General features: G+C 36.9%; 1 protein-coding gene across 3 annotated transcripts in view; it reads left to right on the top strand.

Annotated features, from left to right (window-relative positions):
• PCDH15 (protocadherin related 15) overlaps positions 1–23,236 on the top strand; it is a 2,110,989-nt gene that overhangs the window by 1,250,525 nt on the left and 837,228 nt on the right. For all 3 annotated transcript variants that reach the window (XM_074232276.1, XM_074232274.1, XM_074232275.1), the window contains one exon: positions 13,098–13,163. In XM_074232276.1, coding sequence (XP_074088377.1) covers positions 13,098–13,163 — 66 coding nt within the window. The remainder of the gene's footprint in view (positions 1–13,097; positions 13,164–23,236) is intronic.

The raw sequence follows: 23,236 nt of genomic DNA, 5'->3' as shown, positions 1-23,236 counted from the left end.
GTTCTAGGAAGAAGAAATGTGACTGAAAATGACCTGGCAGAAGAAGGCCATGAGAGGCAAGACAGCCAAATGACCCGAGTTAGAGAGGGAATTGAATATGTGGATCGAAGAGCAAAGGGCCAGTGGGATTGCTGTGTCCACCAAAGGTGGTTCAGCAGGAGCCCAAAATAATTGCTGAAGATAAAGAAGTGATTGATTTCCAAGGAGGACACAATGGGTGCTTCAGTTTCATGAAACAATGGACTAAACATGTGTCCACCTACCAGCCTTGCCCAAAAGATGCCTGAAAGGTAGGAGCAGAAGGGTCCTTGAATTTCATCATTTTTGTCATTCAACATTGGAAGACACATCAGTTTGAATTGGGATAGATTACAAAAATGGTAAAGCCCCCCTTCAATTGGATGACACAAGTAACAGAACTATTGATAAGAAGGGGGGTGAAAATTGTAATTGTGAAGACAAATGGATATGAAAAGAGCCATTACATTTATGCGGTAAACCCACTCCTCTGAATTCCTATATATACACTTGTAGCCTGAAACACAATCTGACACTTGACTATACAGTTGTATAAGTATACAATTGTTCATTCTAGCTTGTTGTACAGAACCAAGCTACCTCCTATGCTGATTTCCAAATACAAAACAATGCCATAAGAAGACATTCCTTGGGTGGCTAGGTGGCGCAGTAGTTAGAGTACTGACCTTGGAGTCAGGAGTGCCTGAGTTCAAATCCGGCCTCAGACACGTAATAATTACCTAGCTGTGTGGCCTTGGGCCACTTAACCCCATTTACCTTTCAAAACCTAAAAAAAAAAAAAGACATTCCTTGAGGAGTGATTGTCCAAGTTCCGGACAGTGGCTGGATGGATCACAATGGGATAAAGATCTGATTTGAGATAGTTTGGAGCAGGAAACCTGGTGGGTTCTTATGCAAACCTATCCTCTTGGTGCTTGATCAGTTTATGGCACACATTACAACAAATACGAAGAAGATTGCTGCAGAGCAATAAGCAAAACTTGCCATCATACCTGGAGGCTTGACATCCCAGCTCCAACTACTTGATGCCAGCATTAACAAACTCTTTGAAGCTGCCATGAGAGAGGAATGGAACCAAGGGATGAAGTGTTCTGGGGACAATTTGACACGGGCAGGAAGAGTGAAGAAACCAATTATAGGAGAAGTTTGTACCTGGGTGAAAAGATCCTGGGGTAATATCAGGATTGAGATCATTGTCAAGTCATTTAAGAAGCGTGGCATATCAAGTGCCATAGATGGAACTGAGGATGAGGCAGTATTTGAAGACAGTGATTCATCATCAAACATAGATGGGGACAAGCTAATGGATGGCAGTTCTGATAGTGATAGGAGTTTTATGAATTTGATGGTGAATAATACTTGAGTTTAATAACTTTATGTAATACATTTTGTTTCAAATTCCGAGACCCCAAATTAAGGTGTCTTATATATGTGAGTGTCTTATATGTGGGGAAATATGGTAGTGGCTGTCAAATATGTAATATTATAACAAAAAGCTTTATAAAGCTGCCATTTCCCACACTTTTATTCTCACAAGAACCCTGGGAAGGAGATACAGTTATTAGTCAGTGAATAGAGCACTGGCCCTGGAGTCAGGTCGACTTGAGTTCAAATTCCATCTCAGACAATTGACACTTTCTACCTGAGTGGACAACCCTAACCCTAATTGCTTCACATCCAGGGTCATCTCCAGTCATCCTGAATTATATCTGGTCACTGGACCCAGGTGGTTCTGGAGGTAAAAGTGAGCCTGGTGTCTCAGCACAGCATCCCCTCAGTCAAATCCAATTCATGTGCTTGTCATGCCTTCACCTCCCTGATTTTATGGTCTTCTTGGAGAATGAAGTACAAAAAAGAACCATTTTACAGATGAGGAAACTAAGGAAGTTAGCAGTTTTGTATGACTCTCAGGAAGTCTAAAGGCACCTGTCAATTCTATCTACTGTGCGACCTAGCTTATAAACACTTACGTGTTTATATTTCTACTGATAAAATTAAGAAGAATGATTATTAAATAATAAATAATCAAAAGACAAACCATTGACTTTTCTCAAAAATTTACCCCACCTATACCATTTGCAAGCAAAACTTTACAAAAGTCAGTTAAACTGGTCCATCCATTATCCCTTTGTTAACTTTAAGTTTGCTGCAAAGTTTCATCCTGGAGTAGAACATTGTAAGACTCTTCCTTTATTCCTTCAAATTATATCTAGGCCTGAAAAGTCACATACCAGGTATCCTTCACTAATGAAAATAACTTGATTAAATTCAGCTTTCTTGTTGAGTTAATGGGGAAAGAAGGAGGTAGAGAAGGTTGGTGCCATTATCAGTTCTTTAAATAAATGGATTTATGGAAAAGGAAGGGTGAAGGATAACAGGGTAGATTCTCACATGGCAGCCACAATCACTAAATCGTAGAAAATCAGAATTGGAATGGACCTTGATTTATGACTTGTCTGAACAATATTTCAGCAAAAGTCTTGTCTATGACATACCCCAATGTTGATCATCCAGCCTTTGTGAAAAGACTTCAATTGATATTGAATTACAGTCTTCAGGGGCAGCTAGGTGGTGCAGTGGATAAAGCACTGGCCCTGGAGTCAGGAGTACCTGGGTTCAAATCTGGTCTCAGACACTTAATAATTACCTAGCTGTGTGGCCTTGGGAAAGCCACTTAACCCTGTTTGACTTGCAAAAACCTAAAAAAAAAAAGAAAGAAAAAAGAAATACAGTCTTCCTTCCACAAAAATACTTAGGTACTTGTGGATGAATTTGACAATGCTGAAGTTTTTCCTTACATTAGACCTAGAGTTCCTGGAAGTCCACGCAGAATTGTTCATCCTGTCGACTCTTTTCAGTCCAAGTAGAATGATTACTTATTGTTGATGCCGTTCTTCCATCATTGAGTCTTGGACTTCACCACCTAAGGCTCTTCTACAGTCTCCCAAGTTCATGTTAATTGCTTCCGTGTAAATTCAGTCATCAATGTAATTCATCTTATACAGTGTGCCAGACATATAACTTGCTGTGAGCAAACATAACATTTATTCCTACTACATAGGACAAGAATGGGGACTGGGCCTATGATTTCATTTGGTCTATGAAACTCCTGGACAAATTCTCCACACCAATATTGCTTGGGAACCTCCCTAAAATTCCTATTCTGAGAGAACTGCCTAAAGCAGAATTGTCAAACACATGACTTCCCCCCCCAGCATAGTTTTAACAAGATTAAAAAGGAATTGGAAACTATTTAAATAAATAAATAATATGTGCAAAAAAATACATTTTTAAACTACATCATTATGGTACCTGCCTGGAAACATGTCTTGGCAACCACATTTCTATTTGAGTTTGTCACTATTGGCCTAGAGTCCTATGAGGTTGAGTGTCTTGTCTGGAGGTTCACATAGTCCGTATTCCTCAGATGTGAGACTTGATGCCAAGTCTTGCTGGTTCCAACACCAAATCTCTACCTACTTTGCACCATTACCTCTCTTGTGTTGCTGCTTCTTCTACAAGATAATCTCTCAATTCCTTGGATTAAGGCATATAAAGAGCAGAGCTTTAGGGTTAGAAGGGACTTCAGAGATCACTTAGTCTATGTACTCATTTTACAGAAAGAAAAAAAAAAAAAAACTGAGGCCCAGGATAGTTAAATAAGTTGCCTGAGGCCATAATCACTGGGATAGAATTTTTATCTCAGTCCTATAACTCTACTTAATACAATAGTGCTTTTGATGCATATTCATGAGTGACATCAATGACAGCAATGTGTAAAATTATCCAGCAGAGAAGAAGCTGAATCTAGAACCATGACCTGGGTTCAATTTCTGCAAATACACTGTTTAAAGGCCTCTTTACTACAAATGTTCATATGGAGTATTTGTGCCTGACCCATGGTAGAACCTTCCAAGCATGTCTTGGTCTCATTAATCACAGACACACTTTACCTTGACACCAATATAATGATGGTATTTTGTTCTTTGAAATGGAGGACAACAACCTTATTCTGGCTCCATACTTAATTTTTCAGCTATTAGGCCTGAGGAAAAAAAGTTTCCTTCCTTATACATATAAATTCCCTTCAAATATGTGAAGTTTGTACTCCTATGTACCTGAAAAAGATCACTTATAGAACTGGACAGTTTCCTCTTCTGAACAATTAGAGGGTTGGATGCCATGACCTTTAATGTCCTCATCTCTGACCCTATGTACGTTGGTAAGGAGAACAAAGGAATTACAGATTAACCCGAGTATGGAAGGAAGGGGATTGAGAAAATCAGAGTTCTATTTGTTTCTTTAATTTGTGATTTATAGGCCTTCATTCATAGATCACTGAAAACATGAGCATTCATTTTGTATTCAAAATTTGAAACCTAAGCATAAATTGAATGTAGAAAAGTTGAGGCAGGATCAAGAGAAAGTTTGTTCATGACTGACAATGAGTTGGTGACTTAACCAGGATCCTCATGAATGAAATTATTAGATTAAGAGGGTCCTTACCTGTTCTGTAAAGGCTCAGAGTACTGCAGCTCCCCATTCCTCCCCCATCCCTAGGACTATCTAGCAGGAGACGGGTAATCCATAGGTCAGACCTCAATGGTTCTCCAATCCTAGAAATTACATTCTAACCTTGACTTTGATCTCCAGGTGAGACTTTTGTTCTACTTTAAGCTGAAGTGTTTGCCCTCTAAAATGATGTTCTTTTAAGGTGACATCTGAGTATAATCATTTCCAATTTATATTTCCAATTCATCTCCCTGTTATAAAAACTAGCAATTTCCCCTAACTTTATTGAAATGGCTAGCACTTTTTTCTTTTTGCCTTGAATTTTTATAAACTTTATATCTACCAAGTAGATTGTAAAGTCCTGATGACAGGAAGCACTCGTTTATTGCGATTTTTAAATTTTAGTTTATTTTTTCAATAAACAGCCTCTTTTCCTCTCTCTCACCTCCCACTTGCCCCTACTCAGGAGAGGAAAAGGAAAGAAAATCATTCAAATAAATATTCATTGTTGTGCAAAATAAAGTCCCCCATTGGCCTCATTCAAAAAGTTCTCTCTCTTTGCACATCTTTGCACCATCTATCAGGAGAGAGGACAGCAACATGCTTTAGCAATAGGTAATTACTCATGCCTGAAACTTTGCACTAATTTGAAGTTCTGGGCTATCATTAATGACAAATATCTAAAGGAGCCCTTAAATACACTCAAATCCATTTTCTTTTGAGACTATTAGGTTTCAAACTGACCTGTAGTTAACTTGAATGGAAAGAGGCTAAATAATGAGCCAAAGCAAAATGATAACAATGATGATGTCTGATGTCTGGCATTAAAGCATTTACTAATTGTGTGTGTGTGTGATGGCCAGAAACTCTGAGAGGTCTTCTCTTTAATGAGGCATCTAGGCAATATTTTACCTCAATTCTTACCTACCTTTTAATTACTGAGAGGGCATTACCTTAGACAGACATAGGAAGGACCTTAGGCAAGGGTCACCCATTGAATCCAAGGCCATCTCCAGTATCCTGTTCTATATCTGGTCACTGGCACCAGATGGATCCAATGGAGATGGTGAAGGCTGGTGACTTTGCCCACCTAAATCCATTTCAGTCATGAGTCATAGCATCACCTTTCCGATGTCATGTCTGTCTTTGAGAATAAAGGACAAACAACAACAGTAACCTCAATGAATTACATGATTCACTTGGACCTATGTGTTCTTACAGGTGTGTTTATATATATACACAGTATAGGTATAAACCAACTATATTAAAATGCTGTGTATATTGCACAATACATGCATGACACATGTTCACACATGTAAGTTGTGCCATATACAGATATTTATAAACCTATATAAACACATATAAACCTATTTATAAATCTATATTTACACACATTGTGTGTGTGTGTGTGTGTGTGAATTTCCATTTCCTTGATATAAGAAAATTTCTATGAAGAAACTCCCTCTGCTATCTGAATGAGTCTTCATCAAGTTCAGTGAATTTGATTAAGTCATTCAGCCAGTAAGTGTGAGAAAGATGTTATGGAAACCTGGTTTTCTGAACCCTCATCCTGACTCTTTATGCCATACTATCTATTCACAATAGCCCATTCCTTAAGAATTGTTTACAATTACAATTTTTTTTGAAATCTATAAAGCCCCTTTTCTTCCCACATTTCAAATGTGAATTATTTAGTGCAAATGTATATGCATATGTGTATATATATTATATATATAATTTCCATTTTATATATGTGGTGATTGATCATCTAAGACATTGAGGGATTTGCCCTAGGACACAAAAAATAAGTATCTAAAGTGGAATGCAAACATAGACCTACTGATCCCAAACTGGCTCACCTTATTTTTTGTTCCCTATAATCTTTAGCCTTAGAAATCAGGGGATTTTTTATTTACATGTACAAACTCACACATATTCTTATACTACATTTATGTAGTATCGGCATATATTTATACATATAATTCTATGTAGCATTGTATGTGTGTATTTAGATCATTTGTGTATTTGTATGTGTTATATGTGTTTATATGTAAATACATGCATATAGGTGAACACATGTGACCCGATGGGTATTTATGTGTATGTACATACAGAGTATTTTAATATAGTTGGTTAATAATATTTTTATTTAAATTTTTAAATACATTTAAATTTATTAGTTGCAGACCTGTTGTCTTTTCCCAAATTGCCATGACCTAAAACAACCTTAAGAATCCTTCTCTGGATATATGTTGCTATGTTGAAACTCTTTTACAACAAAGTAAATACTGCAGTGATGTATATTTGGGGGAATTTATTTACTTGATATCTCCATGTCGTAGTTGCATAGCCCATTCCCTGGAAGTTTTCCCTGAACCTTCAGACTTTGAATTTGACCCAAAACCCTTCCATTTTAAGTGGCTTCTTCAGAGACCCACAGGCATTAGAATCATTCTGTAACTAATAATCCAAACCACTATTCACATCCCCTTTTTCAGATGAGTCAACTGAGACTCTGATGGATTTGTCCCCGATCATACGGTTAGTCTTTAAAGACCTGGGAAGTCAGCCCAATGTCTTTGAACCTCACAAGCTCTGAGCTCCCCAAACATCCTCTCCCCTTTCATTTGAGGCACCTTGATTGTTATATGAGATTTTAGTCTCTAAGATAGGAGATAATAAAGAATTTGGATAAGATAGAAAGGACAGAAGTTATTTGGGAGTGTAGCAATCAGTGACTAATTAAAGATCCTGAGGAGAAGACATAAATTTGGAAAGAAGAGAAAGTATCCTAAAGGGAGAGTTAGTTAAATCGGAGGACAGAACTGGATCTTTGGACAGATTTCACCTATTTTCCTCTTTTTTGCTGATGCTCATTGTTTTATTTCTTGTTACACTTGTTTTTGACTATAATTCCATTTGGGTTTTTCTTGGCAAAGATACTGGAACAGCTTGGTCATTTACATCTCCAGTTCATTTTACGGGAGGCAGACAGGATTAAGTGACTTGCCCAGGATCATAACTTGTAAGTGTTTAAGACTGGATTTGAACTCAGGACAATGGATTTTCCTTACTCTAGTGCTGAAACTCTATCCACTGTGCTATCTAGCTGCCCTTGTTTGGGCCTGTACTAAACACTAGGGGCCCCAAACTGGGTTGAAGGCTTCGCTTGCACCCTTCCTTTCTATTTCTCCCCCATGTTTATAATATGATCTAGCAAAAGACACAATGAGCATACAAGGTCAAATAATGACAGCTAATTGAATAAACATAAATAATACATTTTAGGTTTTGAGAAGATGGACTGTGAAATGGTTATTTGTATATTACTGTCATTTTAAGTTACAACTCAAACTGCATTTTTTCCTTGACCTGCCTTGATTTAAATTCCATTAAGAGAAAAATAACTGATTTCTTCAAGATCTTTCTATCAAAAATGATCATATTCTCTCCCAAGATGTAATATATCACCTCACTGTTGAGTTTCCCATTTTGCCCAATCCTTAGAATAAGGGACTTTAAACTGGTTTTATGGTTTGGATCCCATTTAGCAGTCTGGTGAATCCTATAGGCCTCTTTTTCAGATTAAAAAATAATTGACTAGATTTCAATTTGAGCTTAGAGAAAATAAAGATGCAATCTCCCTCCCCACATTTAAATCCACAGACCCCTTGAAATCTGTCCACAATCTCCAGGTCCCAACCCCCCTCCCCAGAGCATCAGGTGGAAAATGAAAGGACTTGTATGGCTATACAGAAACAGTGGCAACCAGAATCCACTCAGTTCAGTATAGCTGGAGTTGCTTTTACCTGGCAGAGCCAGGACCCCTTAAAGCAGAAGGATCACTTCCCTGATTCCAAGTCAGTAGCCATCTTTTCCTAAGCACTTAAGAGTATTGTTTCATAGGAAAAAAAAGATAAAAAAACTACAAATTTACAAATGGAACAAAATTGTTTCGCAAAATCACATGAGACCATGTAGTTTTGTTTGTTTGTTTTGGGTCCTCTTAGTATAGAAGGCTGGACTTTGCATTTATATTTTCAGGAATTTCCCATTGCAGGAAGCAGACTAGAGTTGGGACTCCCCTTGTACCTAATTTTGCTTGTTTGAAACAGGTTTGTTTTTTCTTCTATGGGAGTCCAGACAAGCTCACCCTCCTCCTAGCTCCAATTCCTGTATTGAGAATAGCTTCCCATTTGCAGCTTTCTAATTTCTAATTGTATGCTGCTTAATAATAGCTATGGCCTTCTCCCATTGGGAAGCAGCTGACTGTAATTACAGGCATTCAAAACTGAATTTCCCCAAGTCCAACGTGAGCCTTTGAAGTGAAATCTGTTTTCACAGGGTGGATGGGTTAAAATGTAGTCTCCTGAGATAGCCTGTAGACAATGGTACAGGCTAGACCCAATGTCCTATCTTAAATTCTACAAGCATTGAGTGTATGTCAGTAGACAAATTTATAGGATGAGATCGGTCAACGTGAGTCATTTCCCAATAATCCAATATTAATTATGATTCAGAGAAGCCCATTGGAAATGGGGCTCTTGAGGCATAGTCCCTATTGCTTCTCATGGGAGGTCATTCCACTCTTCCATTGCTGTTGTGGTGATCAAAATGTGTTTATAGTTTTACTCTCCTCTAATCTCTTGCCATTCTCTTTTCCAATAGAGATGGAAATCCCTGAGAGCCTAGGGCAAAGAGGTAACAATGGATATAAAGACATTGAGACAGTTAAAAAAAAAACTGGATTTTTATAGTGATAGCTCTTGAACCATGGAAGTACAAAGCCAATGGACTTTGGTGACAAGGGGAAAGTGAAATAAGATAAAAGGAGAACATGGAGGTCTCATTCTAAGACATAACCCTTCCTTTCATTCTTTTTGTCTTTCTCTTTCATTTCTCTCCCTTGCTTTCTTTCTTTTCCTTTATCTCTTTTTTCTTCCTCCCTCCTTCTCTTTTGTTTCCTTCTCTCTTTCTCTTTGTCTTTCTTTCTTGTCTTCCTGTCATCCTCCCTTCCCTCTCCCCCTCCCCCCTCTCTCCCCCCTCCTCCCTCTCCCCCTCCCCCTTCCCTCCTCCCCCTCCCCCTCCCCCCCTCCCTCCCCTCCCTCCCCTTCTCCCCTCCTCCCCTCCTTCCTCCTTCCTTCTTCTTTCTTGGCAGTTTGCATATAGGTGACCTAAAACTTGATGAAGGTGACTTTCTAACTATTAGAAGAGTTCCAAAGTGAAGCAGAGACCATCAAGCTTGATATCTTCAGGCAAAAGTGTAGAAGACCACAGAAGGATATAGTTCAAGGGAGTCTTGTTCTGATTGGACTTCATTAGCCCAAATATCTCTGGGATTCATAATTAGTTAATTAACCCTTCTTTGCTGAGGCATTAATTAGTCTAGATGTTCAGCCAAGGCTGAAATTTTGTGGTTTGGTGATCTGGTCTTGGGTCCTCATCACTGCCACACTGTTCTAAAATTCTACATTGCATTCTACTGAAGCATAAACCTGCTTTTAAGACAAGCGCTGTTTCTAACTTGGGGAAGTTCTTTAACTTTATTTTTGCCCCATCTTCTATTTCCAGGGTGTATGTCCTCAGGGATGGGCCATAGAAAAAGATCATCAATGGCAGCACCCCCACAGCTATAGAACCATGCTCTTTCTACCTTCTCTCTTAAAATCTGTTCTTTTCTATTGAACAGTGATTTTCCCACAGCTCCATGAAAAAGAAAGTAATCTGATAATTATAGTGGATTTATTTTTCAGATGAGCTATTCATTTCTGAGATTTAAACTTAACCTAAAATGTCACTAAAGTGAAGCATTTTCATTAAACATTAGAAATGGAAAAAATATCCATTTGTCCAATTAATGTAAATTTGATAGAAAAAGTTGGCCAGAAGAAGGTTAGATAAGCCTATTATAGTCTACTTTGGGTTGGAATATTTTAAAATTGGCTAATGTTTTTTTTTTTCCCATATTAATTCATGATATATTCCATCCCCATTCAGTACTAATTAAACATCAAGTATGTAAACCAGGCTTTGAGAATAAAGGCAAAACAAATTCCTGCCTCAAGGAGTTTACCTTCTAATGGTGGGAAAATGTATCAATGAGTAGGGTACCCACAAGAAACATATAGAGTAGATGGAAAGTCACCATTGAAGGGTAGGAAGAAGAGGTTAAATGAATAACCAATGTTACCCTGTGAATAGTGGATTTGAATCCCAATTCTTTTCACTTCTCAAGCCAAATGTTTCTTTTTCTAGGATTCCATATTTCTCTTCTCTGTAAAGGTCTTAGATATTTCAAAGTTTTATATATAATTGATTTGCAGTTTCATGTGCATCTGTTATTTCATAAATTAATATATATATATACATGCAAATATACACAGATATACAGATTATATATGTATATAAAAAGAAATCACTTCCCCAAACAGACAAAAAATAATAGAGAACAGCCTGCATCAATAAGAGATTAAATGGCTAACAAAGGGGAAACATAATCCATATTTACCAGAAACATGTCTTTAGCCAGGTCTAACTCTGAGGCCAACCCTTTGAAAGAACTAATGGTTCATAGACTGGGTATACTTTAACAAAAGTTGGGCAAATGACATAGTAATGAGAGGAAGGGAAGGCCAAGCAAAGTGTCTCAAGAGAAACCTGAAGCTAGAGGGAAAACATAAAACTGATGGATGTAACTCTGTGTGCCTCCTTGACTCCAGATAAAATCCCCTTTCTATTAGGGAGCTGAGTTGGTAGTGGTTAAATCAATGAAAAAAAGAGTCAGGTATTTCTGAGTTCCCATCCAGCTTCAGACAATTACTACCTTTATGACCCTGGGAAAGTCTTGCCTAGAGTTGGAGAGACATTGACCACCAGCTATAACTTGGTGAGAATCTGATGGAAAGAATGATAATACATCACAATCTTTAATACAGGAAGTTTAAAAAATATGTTATTTTGTTATTATGAGTTATGTCACATTGTATTATTTATTTTACCTACACAACCTTTCAGTCCCTGGGAACATGCAAACAAAAATTAAGCAGCCCCTTTCTTCAAGGATCTTACATTGTCTTGTTGAAGGATTATATAAAATCTATGGAGATAAGTTCAAACCAGTTTAAGAGAGTTTACTGTAACAGCTGGGTTGATTTGGAAAGCTAATTCTGAGATGAACGTGGAAGGAAACAGAGATGGTAATAGTGAGCTGTGAACCAGGTGAGGAATAAGTTTGTTAAATATAGCAAATAGCAGGCTAATACAGATTGAGACAAGAGTGCCTGAAAAAGTATGTGACATGATCCTGGAAAGTTGGGCGGGAGAACAATATGGAATCACAACATTGAAGGCCCTGAATTCTTTCAAAAGAGGATGAATAGGCAGTTATCCCTGTGACTTTGCCTGGCATTCAAGGAACCCCCCACACAAACGCACCCAGAAGAATTAAGTGCCCTGACTCACAGATGAGAATCAGCTCTTGATCTGTGACTTGGGAAAGGAACTTTGTTCTTTTCTATGAAAAGCCTTTACATTTTAGTTATCAAGTCTATTGAGGCTGTTGGTACTCTCTCTCCCTGTATCCCCAGGGATGTGTTGCAGGACATTATCAAGGTCTACAAAACTAATTAGTCATTAGTCTTCATTCAGTAACTTACCCTGAATTAAGAAAAAAAATCAACTCTACTGTTAGTAATGTAATGCTCTTCAGAAGAAAAGCATTTTTCTTTTCCATTTGAGAAGCCAAGTGAGAACCAAGTGCCAGTAATTTGGAAAGTCATTCTCATTTCTTAAAGAGACTAATCATACATCTTGAATGGTTTTGTGAGTGTTTTCAGAATGCTATAATTTATGAATTAAATGTTTGCTTTCCTCTTTCACTGCTCTAAAATGAAGGGTCAATAGGTGAATCAGTTATTGTGTACTATTGATATCTTTCAATCGCTCCAAATATATATACATGTATTTTTTCTTTCTTTCTTCCTTTCTTGCATTATTCTGCCCTGCTTCCATTGATGACTCTATACTTTTGACTCCAGACTGGCAATATGAGGGTAAGATGACCACACACCCAAACCAACCTCTTCCACATGGCTTGTCTGTCTTTGTTGCATCCCTCCACGGAGCATCATTAGAATTCTCTTCACTCTCTTTAATTAGATCCTTTATCACAATTAAATTCCAATTATGTTTGTTTCTGTTGTGAAGCTTTAATTACAATTTATCCCTGTTAATCATCCCTTTATGTTCTTTCTTTGGGTTAAATTACCATCCCATTATCTCTGTCCTGAAGGACTTCTGCTCAACACTGGTCCCTACTGGTGTCTTGACAGCGAGATCTGAATAGCCTTAGCTATGTTGAGTGACTCATGCTGTGATATGGGAAGGCATGGATGTGGGCCATGAGAGACTTCACACTAAAATATTCTCATTCGTTATGCATTTTTTGTTAATGATATGCCTTTTATCAGTCACACGTATGATCTTAGGATCTCTTTGTTGGAATGATGACATTATAGGCATATTTTTCTTTCTTTTCCCATTTTTAGATTGTAAGCTGGCCCGGGGAGGCCCACCTGCAACAATAGTGGCCATTGATGAAGAAAGTAAAAATGGTGAGTACTCTGGACATCTCTAAATAAAACTAAAGAAAGATGGTTTCTAGAAGGGCATTTTGAGATGGGTGGGGAAATAAGTTAAAAATTTTAAATTTTGATCCAACTCAATGACCAATCCTATTTGTTTCATTTCTGCTTTAGTTTAAAGCTAGTTTTTGTTTTCAAATCCTTTGGTTGAAAAACATTCTAAAAGAATTTCTCATTGAGGAGGGAGGTTCTCTGTGCAGTTATGACTGAGAAAGTTTTAGTAAACAGTTTCTGAGTAATTTCTCAAGATCGTAAGCCTTCTGATAATTTTGGAGTAAAATGTTATTGTTACTCTTCTCTGCCTATACATACTTCCAAACACATATAATTTACTTAATCTGCATAGGTGTGTTCCAGAAAAGCATACTTTATAGACTAAAGCTAGACTGATGGACCTTAGGCAAAAGCATTGATCAAAAATCTATTTTTTCTTGGTGGTAGTTGCTCTGAGAAATTTGTCATGTCATTGCTTTTCATTTATTTGTTTGTTTGTTTGCCTATTACTATAGGCTTTGTTGGGAGATTCATTGGGAAGCTCTGGATTTTTCCATGCTTAGTTTAACTTAAGTCTCTGAGTAAAGGAGTTCCAAAAAGATGAATTTGGCTTGAACCTAGTCTCACACAGGTGATATCAATGACCACAGAATGTTTGTGTCCTGTAACACTGAATAACTTCCCATCCTTGAGTGGATATATGTGGACTGATGAAAGAACTAATGGTTCATAGACTGGGTATATTTCAACAAAAGTTGGGCAGATGAACTGTAGTAGTGAGAGGAAAGGAAGGCCAAGCAAAAGTGTCTCAAGAGAAACCTGAAGCTAGAGAAAAAAAAACAACTTATTTTATGTTTGGCATTGTGGTAACCTCCTAGAAAATGAATTCTGAGCCAGGCTTAGGGATGAAATAAGAGGACATGATAATGATAAAAGCCTCCTTTTGCCCATAAAAATATACATTACACATATTTGTAATTTAAGAAGAAATTGGTATTCTGATATTTATCTACATGGGCATTTATTTTATAGTGCATTTTCTTTGAATAAGCAATGCTTGATACCCATTCATGTCACAGCACTCAGTAGAGACTTTTTGACTTGACTTATATGACATGGACGTCAAAGATGACTCCAGTTCTGTATCTGGACCAGCCAATCATTAACAACCTACTCAGCACCTAAAGTTATGTTAAGATCTTTCCCCTTTTACTTGAAAACCTTATCATGAAGAAACATTTCTTTATGAGGGGTGGTCTTCTGTTAGAGGGAGGTTGATGTTTTGTCCATTCTGATAATTCTCCTTTGCTTAATCTCAAGTTCTCTTTGCAGTAAACTGTAAATTTTGGAGTTGTCAGACTGTATCACTGCCAAAAAATAGTCATGGACCTTCTAAAGAGCTTTCTTGATATCAATTTTTGTCTTTTCCTGAATATTTACCAGGAACAAAAATACCCTTGGAAGGGTGGAGATAGAAGGCATTTCTGTAATACTCGGCTAGTGTCTCTTTGAAATCACCCAGGAGCTTGTATATCCTCTATTAACAGAGAAGAATTATATCAGTTTGCATCTAGATAGCATTTGATAGGTGAAATAGTCTGTGATCCTTTTTTGTTCTCAAACATAGGGAAATAATTCATCCCACATTATAATGACTGTTTCTTCTTGTTGAGGTGAAAAGTAATTGCAGATCCCACTTTTTCACTTCTTCCAAGCTCTGCCAACTAATGAGAGCCATTGGACTGATGTTGACTTAACCATTAAATGGATACTGTGTCATTGGCAATAAAGTTAAATCAAAGGAATCTATTCTCTCTACTTAATATTTGGAGCCATATATAGGAACCACATTCCTTCAGAAACAGGATTTTTTACCCTGGGTAAAAGGCAGGGGGGAGATGAATTTGCCTTTTTTTTTAAGAAGAAACAAAATACTTCATTGTTTCCAGTAGAATTCATTGTCTTCAGACAATAGGGCGAATGCAGTCTGGGAGATGTGGGCTGGGGGTGGTAGTATATGGAAAGGGTAATTAAGACTAATCCAAAGAGAGAAAATCAAGTGCAGTGACAGTTACACAGGCAGACTGCTAAACTGGTCCTTCTCCTGTTCCCCCTAAACTCAGATATTCTAGGACTCCACTCCTTTTTCCTCTGAGGATCTCCCTCTTCCAGCATTTATGGAGCATGAAGTGGGAAAGGGAAACGATCAGGACTTCTCTGGGAGGAAGTCCACCAGCCTTTGAGGATTACTGTGCCCTTAGATGTGAGCTTCCTGCATAAAACTATAGACACTCTGCTCTAATTACTGCTTTGCCTTCTCTCAGATAGTTGAGCTTGTTAAAATAGCATTTGGTAGCTGGTAGAACAAGACTGCAGTCACAGTTTATTCTACGCTGACTTGTTTTGCCAAGTAATTACAACAGTGATGGCAGCCCACTGTAATTCCTCTTTCCGCTGATTAAAACTAATTTCTCCAAGCGTCTTTACAAGGATCCTCCAGGGGCAAAATAAGGTGGCAGGAGAGTGATGGAGTATGTGGCAGAAGTTCAATGCCTGGGTTTCATCAGAAAGTGGAATGACACAAACCGGGATATGTTCAAAGTTGCTCACAAAATATGCCAACCATGGAGAACGCTGCCAAGGCTGTGTCAATGTCACCCTGAGATGCCTTTAAGTATATCCAGTGCCAAACACAGTGGCCTCCATACATCTCAAACTAACTTAGAAAAATATTTCTTTGAATTGAATGGACACCTTGTATACTGTGTGTGTAAGAACTGAGAAACCAAAAGAAATCGCAGCTCTGGCTATCAGTGTATTATCAAATTTCTATGATCCTTTAACTCTATAGGAAATAATCTCTGAAGAGAGATGCCATATTTCTGATGAGTCTCAGCTCCTGAATAAAACTTCTTGGTTGTTATTTGCTAGTAACCTGACTTGATTTCTCCATATGATTCTATTTGAAAATCTACAGCAAAGAAAGAAGAAAAAGTCAGTATGCTGTCATGACTAGAAAACCAGTAGAGGAGACAGGATGACTTGGATTCAAGTCCTAACACATTCTGTCTATATTCTGAGACAAGACACAGAACTTAACTTAGCCTATAATTTGCCGAGCAAGTGCCAATCTGCATTGATTCAGGCTCTCCCTGGGAGTTTTCTACATCAATGAAATCATCTCAGGCTCAAAGTCAACTGGCTGTTATGAGATGATTTTGTCTTTCCATAGTAGGATCATCCTCTGGGACTTCCATAGGCTTGAATTTTATCAAAACTTAGAGAGGAAAAATTGGAAATGGCTTAGCATGAAAACAGTCCAGACTAAATTATATTTTGGCAGCATCTGCATCTCTAGGTATTAGAAAAACTCCCTTGACTTCTTCTACCCTTGATGTTTCTGAAATCAAATCAATGGATTCTTTATCAAGATATTTAATTTTTTACAATCATAATGCTCATTATGGTCATTATACTCATTAAGAATTTGGTGATTGAAGAAATTACATATGGTACTAGAGCACTACATGTTTCAAACATATTAAGATGAAATTTCCCTGCATACATAAATATTATAGGTGTTTTTTAGTCATTCAATTAGTATTTCACTTTTCATTTCACTATTGGCAAAGATATGGAATGATTTTTCATTTCTTTTCCATTCAATTAAGACAAACAGGATAACTGACTTGCCCAGGTTCACACAGTGATTAACTGAGGCTAGATTTGAATTCGGGTCCTTCTTATTCCAGGCCCAGCGTTGTATCCACTAAGTGTTTTGGCTGCCATATACACATAAACATACAAACCTAGTGGATGATAGACAAAGATTAGTTGATATCAGTATTGTTGAGTTATCTATTATTTAAAAATGATAAAGCATAAAATTATTTCTTAGAGTTCAAGAATCTTTGAAAAATTTCAAATTCTAAACTCTGCACATAGGCAAATCCCTTGCTAGATCCAAGTCACTTCTCTCATGCTAATGACTGTGCCTCCCAGGTCAAATGCATTTTACTTCATAGTACTCCAGGAAATACTGGTAGATGCAGCTACTGAGTAGGAGTGATCAGTCTGCTCTGATGTGCGGGGAGAGGGGGAGCACGTATTTAAGACTGATTATGGGCCAAGAATATTGTTGAACTTTTGGTGCTGCAAACACAAAAGTAAGACAATTCCTCATCTCAAACAATGGAGGAGTCAACTCACATGGGGATAATTGGTAGAGTGTTTGTCTGAGAGGTCATGACAAGGAGGGGTGAAACTATTCTATCCCTCACCTCACCCCCTTTCTCTCAAAAATGTACAAAACACTGTGTTTTGAATTTAGGGAGATTTTGCCAGCAACAGCAACTACAACCACAATGACCATGACAGTGACACCTACAAATGGAAATGGTAGACCGATTCTTGCCATTCTCAGGTCATGGCCTAGGTAGTAGAAGAAAACATATACATTGATATCAAATAGCACATAAACACCAAGAAAAGGGGCTGTGAGATTTATGGAGAGTCTAAAAGAATGAATTCAAATGTGGACATTGAGATGTAGTGGTGTCAGTATCATAGAAAGTTGTATGAACAAAGGCACAAATTGAAGCAAAGAGAATAACTTTAGAGGAGGGAGCTATCCTGTTTGGTGGAACCAGAGGGTAAACGAAGGCAGAGAGTAATCTCAATAGAGGGGATGGATGAAGTTATGGGAAAATATAGACCCACCAAAGAAGATAGCAAAGAGTACTAGGAAAAAAAATGAAGCTAAAGATACCCTCAAAAAATAAAAGCATTATGATAGAATCAAGAATAAACATTGCATTTAGACCAAAGAAGATGGGATTAGGGAAGAAAGAGGGACAAGAGACAGGGAAGAATATATCCAACCGTATGAAATCTTTAAGTATGATTTCCAGTAGAACTGGTATAAATTTGTGGGTTTTCCAATTGTATAAACAACTTTCCTAAAGTTTCAATGTTCTAAAGTATATTTTGGACATTGATTTCATAAGGAATGGGCGGTTTTGAGAGATGATCACTTTCAAGCAAAATTTCTGTTGGTTATAATTTAAATAGATCATTTTTATGATAATGAATGCAGACTTAAAATGTGAAAACTTTTGTCCCTAAAAGGATAGAATTTAGTGATCTATTGCTAAGTGAGAGATCCCATAGTCCTGAGGTATAAAAGTAGGCAGCCTTGGAGGTTAGACACACTCAGTATATCAAAATATCTCTAATTCTAGTCCTTGGTGGCAACCTGAAATCAGAAGATTTAAATAAGAAATTGTGAGATCAGGAAGCATTTTCAAGTACTATATTTCATGTGTTGTTTCAAGCACTGGACGTGAAAAGAAAGAAAAATACTAAGATATTGAAAATGGACATTTCCCAGAAGACAAGGGAGAAACTCAAAAAATGAAACTGAATTGAAACTCATAATAAATTAGGATCTACCAAAAAAGATTCAAGATAACAGTTTATTATTTTTACAAATATTCAAAAATGGATTTGTCAATTGATGAGATTATTATAAATTGAGTTTTATTGGAAATTTCAAAATGTCAAGAGAAAATCCAAAGTGCCAAGTTCATTAATTGGATTACTTCTGTCAATCTCCTGCTATCACATGGAAAAGCGACAGGTTGACATTAGAAAGCATTATCTATAATGGGGATAATCTAGAAACCTTCCCCATAAGATTAGAATTAGACAAGGATACCCATTATTGCCACTATTATTCAATACTGTACAACAGATATTAACTATAGTAAGAAGAAGAAATTGAGGAAATTAGAATTGGAAATGAGGAAAGGAAAGTATTATTCTTTGCTGTAGATATGTAGATATGATGGTATATTTTTGAGAATATTAGAGAATGAACTGGAAAAAACTAGTTGAAAAATTAGCGATTTGATCAAGGTGGCAAGATGAAATATAGACACCTAAAATGACCAACTTTTCTGTCTATTGCCATAAAGTTCAGCAGCCAGAGAACGAGAAATCCCATTTAATATAACCATACAATATAAAATAATTGGGAATCTACCTTTTAAGACAAATCTAGGGTCTATATGAACACAATTATAGAGTACTTTTCACACAGATTGTCAAATATAAACAAATGGAAAAATATTAAACACCCAGAGATAAGTTGAGTCATTTAGAAATGACAATTCTACCTAAAGTAATCTTTCCATGCCATACTAAACTATCATAAAAGTATTTTATTGCACTAGAAAAAAAATGAAAAAATTCAACTGAGAGAACTAAAGATCAAAAATGTAAAGCAATGGAAATGGAAAAATGGAAAAAATATGAAAGCAGGTGTCTTACCTTTACTACAATTAAAACTGTATAGCAGAATAGTAATTATCAAAAACATTTTGGTACTGCATAAGAAATACAGTGAAGGATCAGTTGAATAGATTAGGTATACAATATATAATGGTAAATAACCATATTCATCTAGTCCTTGACAAACAAAAATATTAAAATTTTGTGGACAAGGGCGGCTAGGTGGCACAGTGGATAGAGCACCAGTCCTGCAGTCAGGAGTACCTGAGTTCAAATCTGCCCTCAGACACTTAATAATTACCTAGCTGTGTGGCCTTGGGCAAGTCACTTAACCTCATTTCCTTACCAAAAAACCTAAAAACAATTTTGTGGAGGAATAATTCACTATTTGACAAAATCAGTTGGGAAAGCTGAAAAGCAGTTAGCTAGAAACTAAGTATAAACCACCATCTCACAACATTATGCCAAGATTGTGTCAAGACAGGTGTATAATTTAGACAAAAAGAGTGTGTATAAATTTTATATATATATATATATGTATATATATATATATACACACACACACACATATATATATATATATATATATATATATATATATATATGTATTAGTTTTTGCAGGCAATTGGAGTTAAGTAAATTGCCCAAGGTCACACAGCTAGGTAATTATTAGTATTTGAGGCCAGATTTGAACTGAAATCCTCCTGATTCCAGGGCTGGTGCACCAGCCACTGTGTCACCTAGCTGCCCCATAAAGGTCATATATAAATTTTTAAAAATGTTGGAGATACAATTTTGGGTAATTTAATCATTTTACTAATAATGCCAACATTTTAATTAAAGGAGTGTTACTTGATCATCTCTCGTGAAGACCAAAGACAATCATGGCTTACTCCCTTTGCTCAGCATCATATCCCTTATGTCATTTCATACTTCTCTAGAGTCGGACCCTTTATGGTTTCTTATAGAACAATAGCATTCCATAATATTCATGTACTATAACTTGTTTAGCCATTCCCAAATCGATGAGCATCCCCTCAACTTCCAATTCTTTGCCACTACAAACAGAGCTGCTATAATATTTTGAAACATAGGACTTTCCCCATTTTTAAAGATTTTTTTTTCTGGATATGGAACTAGAATTAGAATTGCTGGGTCAAAGGGTATGAACAGTTATCACTCTTTGGCCATAGTTCCAAATTGCTCTCCAGAAAGTTCAGATCTGTTCAGAACTCCACTAGCAAAGCATCAATATCCCAATCCTCCCACACCCTCTCCAACGTTGATCATCTTCCCTTTTTCTCATCTTGGCTAATCTAATAGATGTGAGATTTTTATTTTAATTTGCATTCATCTAATCAATTTGGAGCATTTTTTCCCCATATGATTGTATACAGCTTTATCAGAACTCCTAGTTTTGTGAAGATTGTTTTCCAGCTTTCTTCTTTCCTTCTAATTTGGGCAGCATTGATTTTATTAGTACAAAACCTTTTTAATTTAATACAGTCAAAATCATTCCTTTTGTAGTTTATGATGTGCTCTGATTCTTGTTTGGTAATAAATTTATCCCTTTTCCATAGGTCAGATAGAGATTATTTGGACTATTAATTTATCTGTGGTATTGTTCTTAATGTCTAAATCTTGTTTGCATTTTGACCTTATTTTGGTATAAGGTGTAATTTTGGTCAAATAGTGAGTTCTTATCCCAGAAGTTGATGTCTTTGGGTTTGTCAGATAGTAGATGATTATAGTCATTAACTGCAACTTTTTAGATTCCGTCCTAATCCACTGGTCTATTATTCTATTTCTTAACCAGTTCCAGGAGGGACAAAACGACTGTTTTAGAGTGCGGTTTTGGATCTGATAGAGCTTGGCAACCTTCCTTTACATTGCTTTTCTTCAGGTGGCCAAGATGTTACCTATGGCGTCCAGCCCTTGCCTTTGCAGAATTTTTTTTCTTCTCTTAATGCCTGACTTAACAGCAATTTGGTCCTGACCCAGTCCTGTCTTCTCCCCTGGTGTTCCCAGGGTTCAGAATTTGTTTGAGTTTGGGGTCCTCCCTGCTGGCTTGCTGTCTAGCTGTCAGGACCTGGACTTCACTGTGGCTAAAACCTCTCCCTTCAAGCTAGACTTTACTTCCCCTTTTGCCCCAAAGAGTCAGACCTTCATTGAAGATCCTCCATGATGTCTACAGTTGAAAACTTTGAATCTTCTCTTTTTTGTTGGTGGATTTGTAGTGTGAGTGGCAGAGTAGAAGCTTCATGTATCTTTGGTAGGGAAAGGCTTTGGGAGTGTCTTAACTTCCTGCCCCCATCTTGGTTCTGCCCCAGAAGTCCCATTAAGTGATTTTAAAAGAAAAAGGACTTGGATACACGAAATTATTTGTAGCAGGTTTTGTTTTTCTGGTGGCATCAAAAAACTGGAAAATGGAATGTCCATCAATTGGGGAAAAACTGAACAAGTTGGGGATTGTGCTTGTGATGGAATATTGTTGTGCTCTAAGAAATGACAAACAGAAAAAAAAAACTTAAAAAGACTTGCATGAACTGCAAAATGATGTGAGCAAACCACGGGCATATTGTAAACATATTGTATCAACAGTGTAATGTGATGAATAATCGTGAATGACTTAAGTCATCATCAGCACAGGACATATCATAAAAAATGGTCTCCACTTTCAAAGGAAGAAGAGATGGGCTCTGAATGCCAATTGATGTATCAATTTTTTAAACCTTTCTTTTTTTCTTCTGTCTGTGTTTTTTTTACAAAATGACTAATATGGAAATATGTTTTGCATGACTTCACATATGCATACCAAATTGCTTTCCTGAGGAAGGACGATGAGAGAGAAAGGACTCAACATTTTAAGAAAGGAATGTTGTTATTTTTTACATGCAATTGGAAAAAATAAAATGTTGGGAGAATATTGCATGGGTTGGTCAGCCCTGGATGGATTGCAGTCTGCAGTTTTGATGGAGTGTTTAATATCCATGAGATCCCAGTCCTTGGAGCAGTGAGTGACACGATGTATAGAACATTAGACTTTGAGTCAAATAACCCCAAGTTAAGCCAACTTTAGACAATTATTAGCTGTATGAACCTGGAGAAGTCATTTGCTATTTATTTGAGTTTACTCATCTATAAAATTGTAGATAATACTAGCAACTTCCGAAATTGTTAGTGGCAGCATTAAATGAAATCTTTGTTAATGTGAGGTATTTGTGAAGCGTTTTGTGCCAATAGTATTATACAAATTTTATCTACCGCTGCGGTCCTTAATCTTTTTTTTTTCTTTTGGCCACAGCGTAAAGTTATCTTGCTGGCTATCCCATTTTTCAGAGAAAATTCTTTCTTAATGTCCTCTATGTTGCCATCCTTGCTGTGTTTTCTCCCAAAGACCTCTTCTGACTTAAAAGGACACCAAGCATGAATCACTGATTATCAGATAACAATGTCCCAAGTTGCAAAATAGTAGCCAGTTTTCAAAAGGCATTTGAGGCTTGGCAACATGCTTTGGATACGTGACCCCATTCACAATAAACATTTCAAAGTTTGCCATCATCAGCCTCATTTCTTCTAAGAAAAAATATATTTTTGTTCAATGTATTTAGCGTCTATTGTTGGAATATAAAGATCTAATAGATGACATGGCACCTTAAAAACTCTGGGTACAGGAGGAAGGATACACAAACTGGAGTCCAATATTTGTGGTTCAGATCTCATTGGGGTCACTATTTGGCAAATCATTTCATTCTCCT

The sequence above is a fragment of the Macrotis lagotis genome, chromosome 4, assembly GCF_037893015.1.
Source record: "Macrotis lagotis isolate mMagLag1 chromosome 4, bilby.v1.9.chrom.fasta, whole genome shotgun sequence".
NCBI classification, from domain to species: Eukaryota; Metazoa; Chordata; class Mammalia; order Peramelemorphia; family Peramelidae; genus Macrotis; species Macrotis lagotis.
Note: the sequence above shows the minus strand (reverse complement) of the source record. Positions and strands in the feature narration are given on the sequence as shown.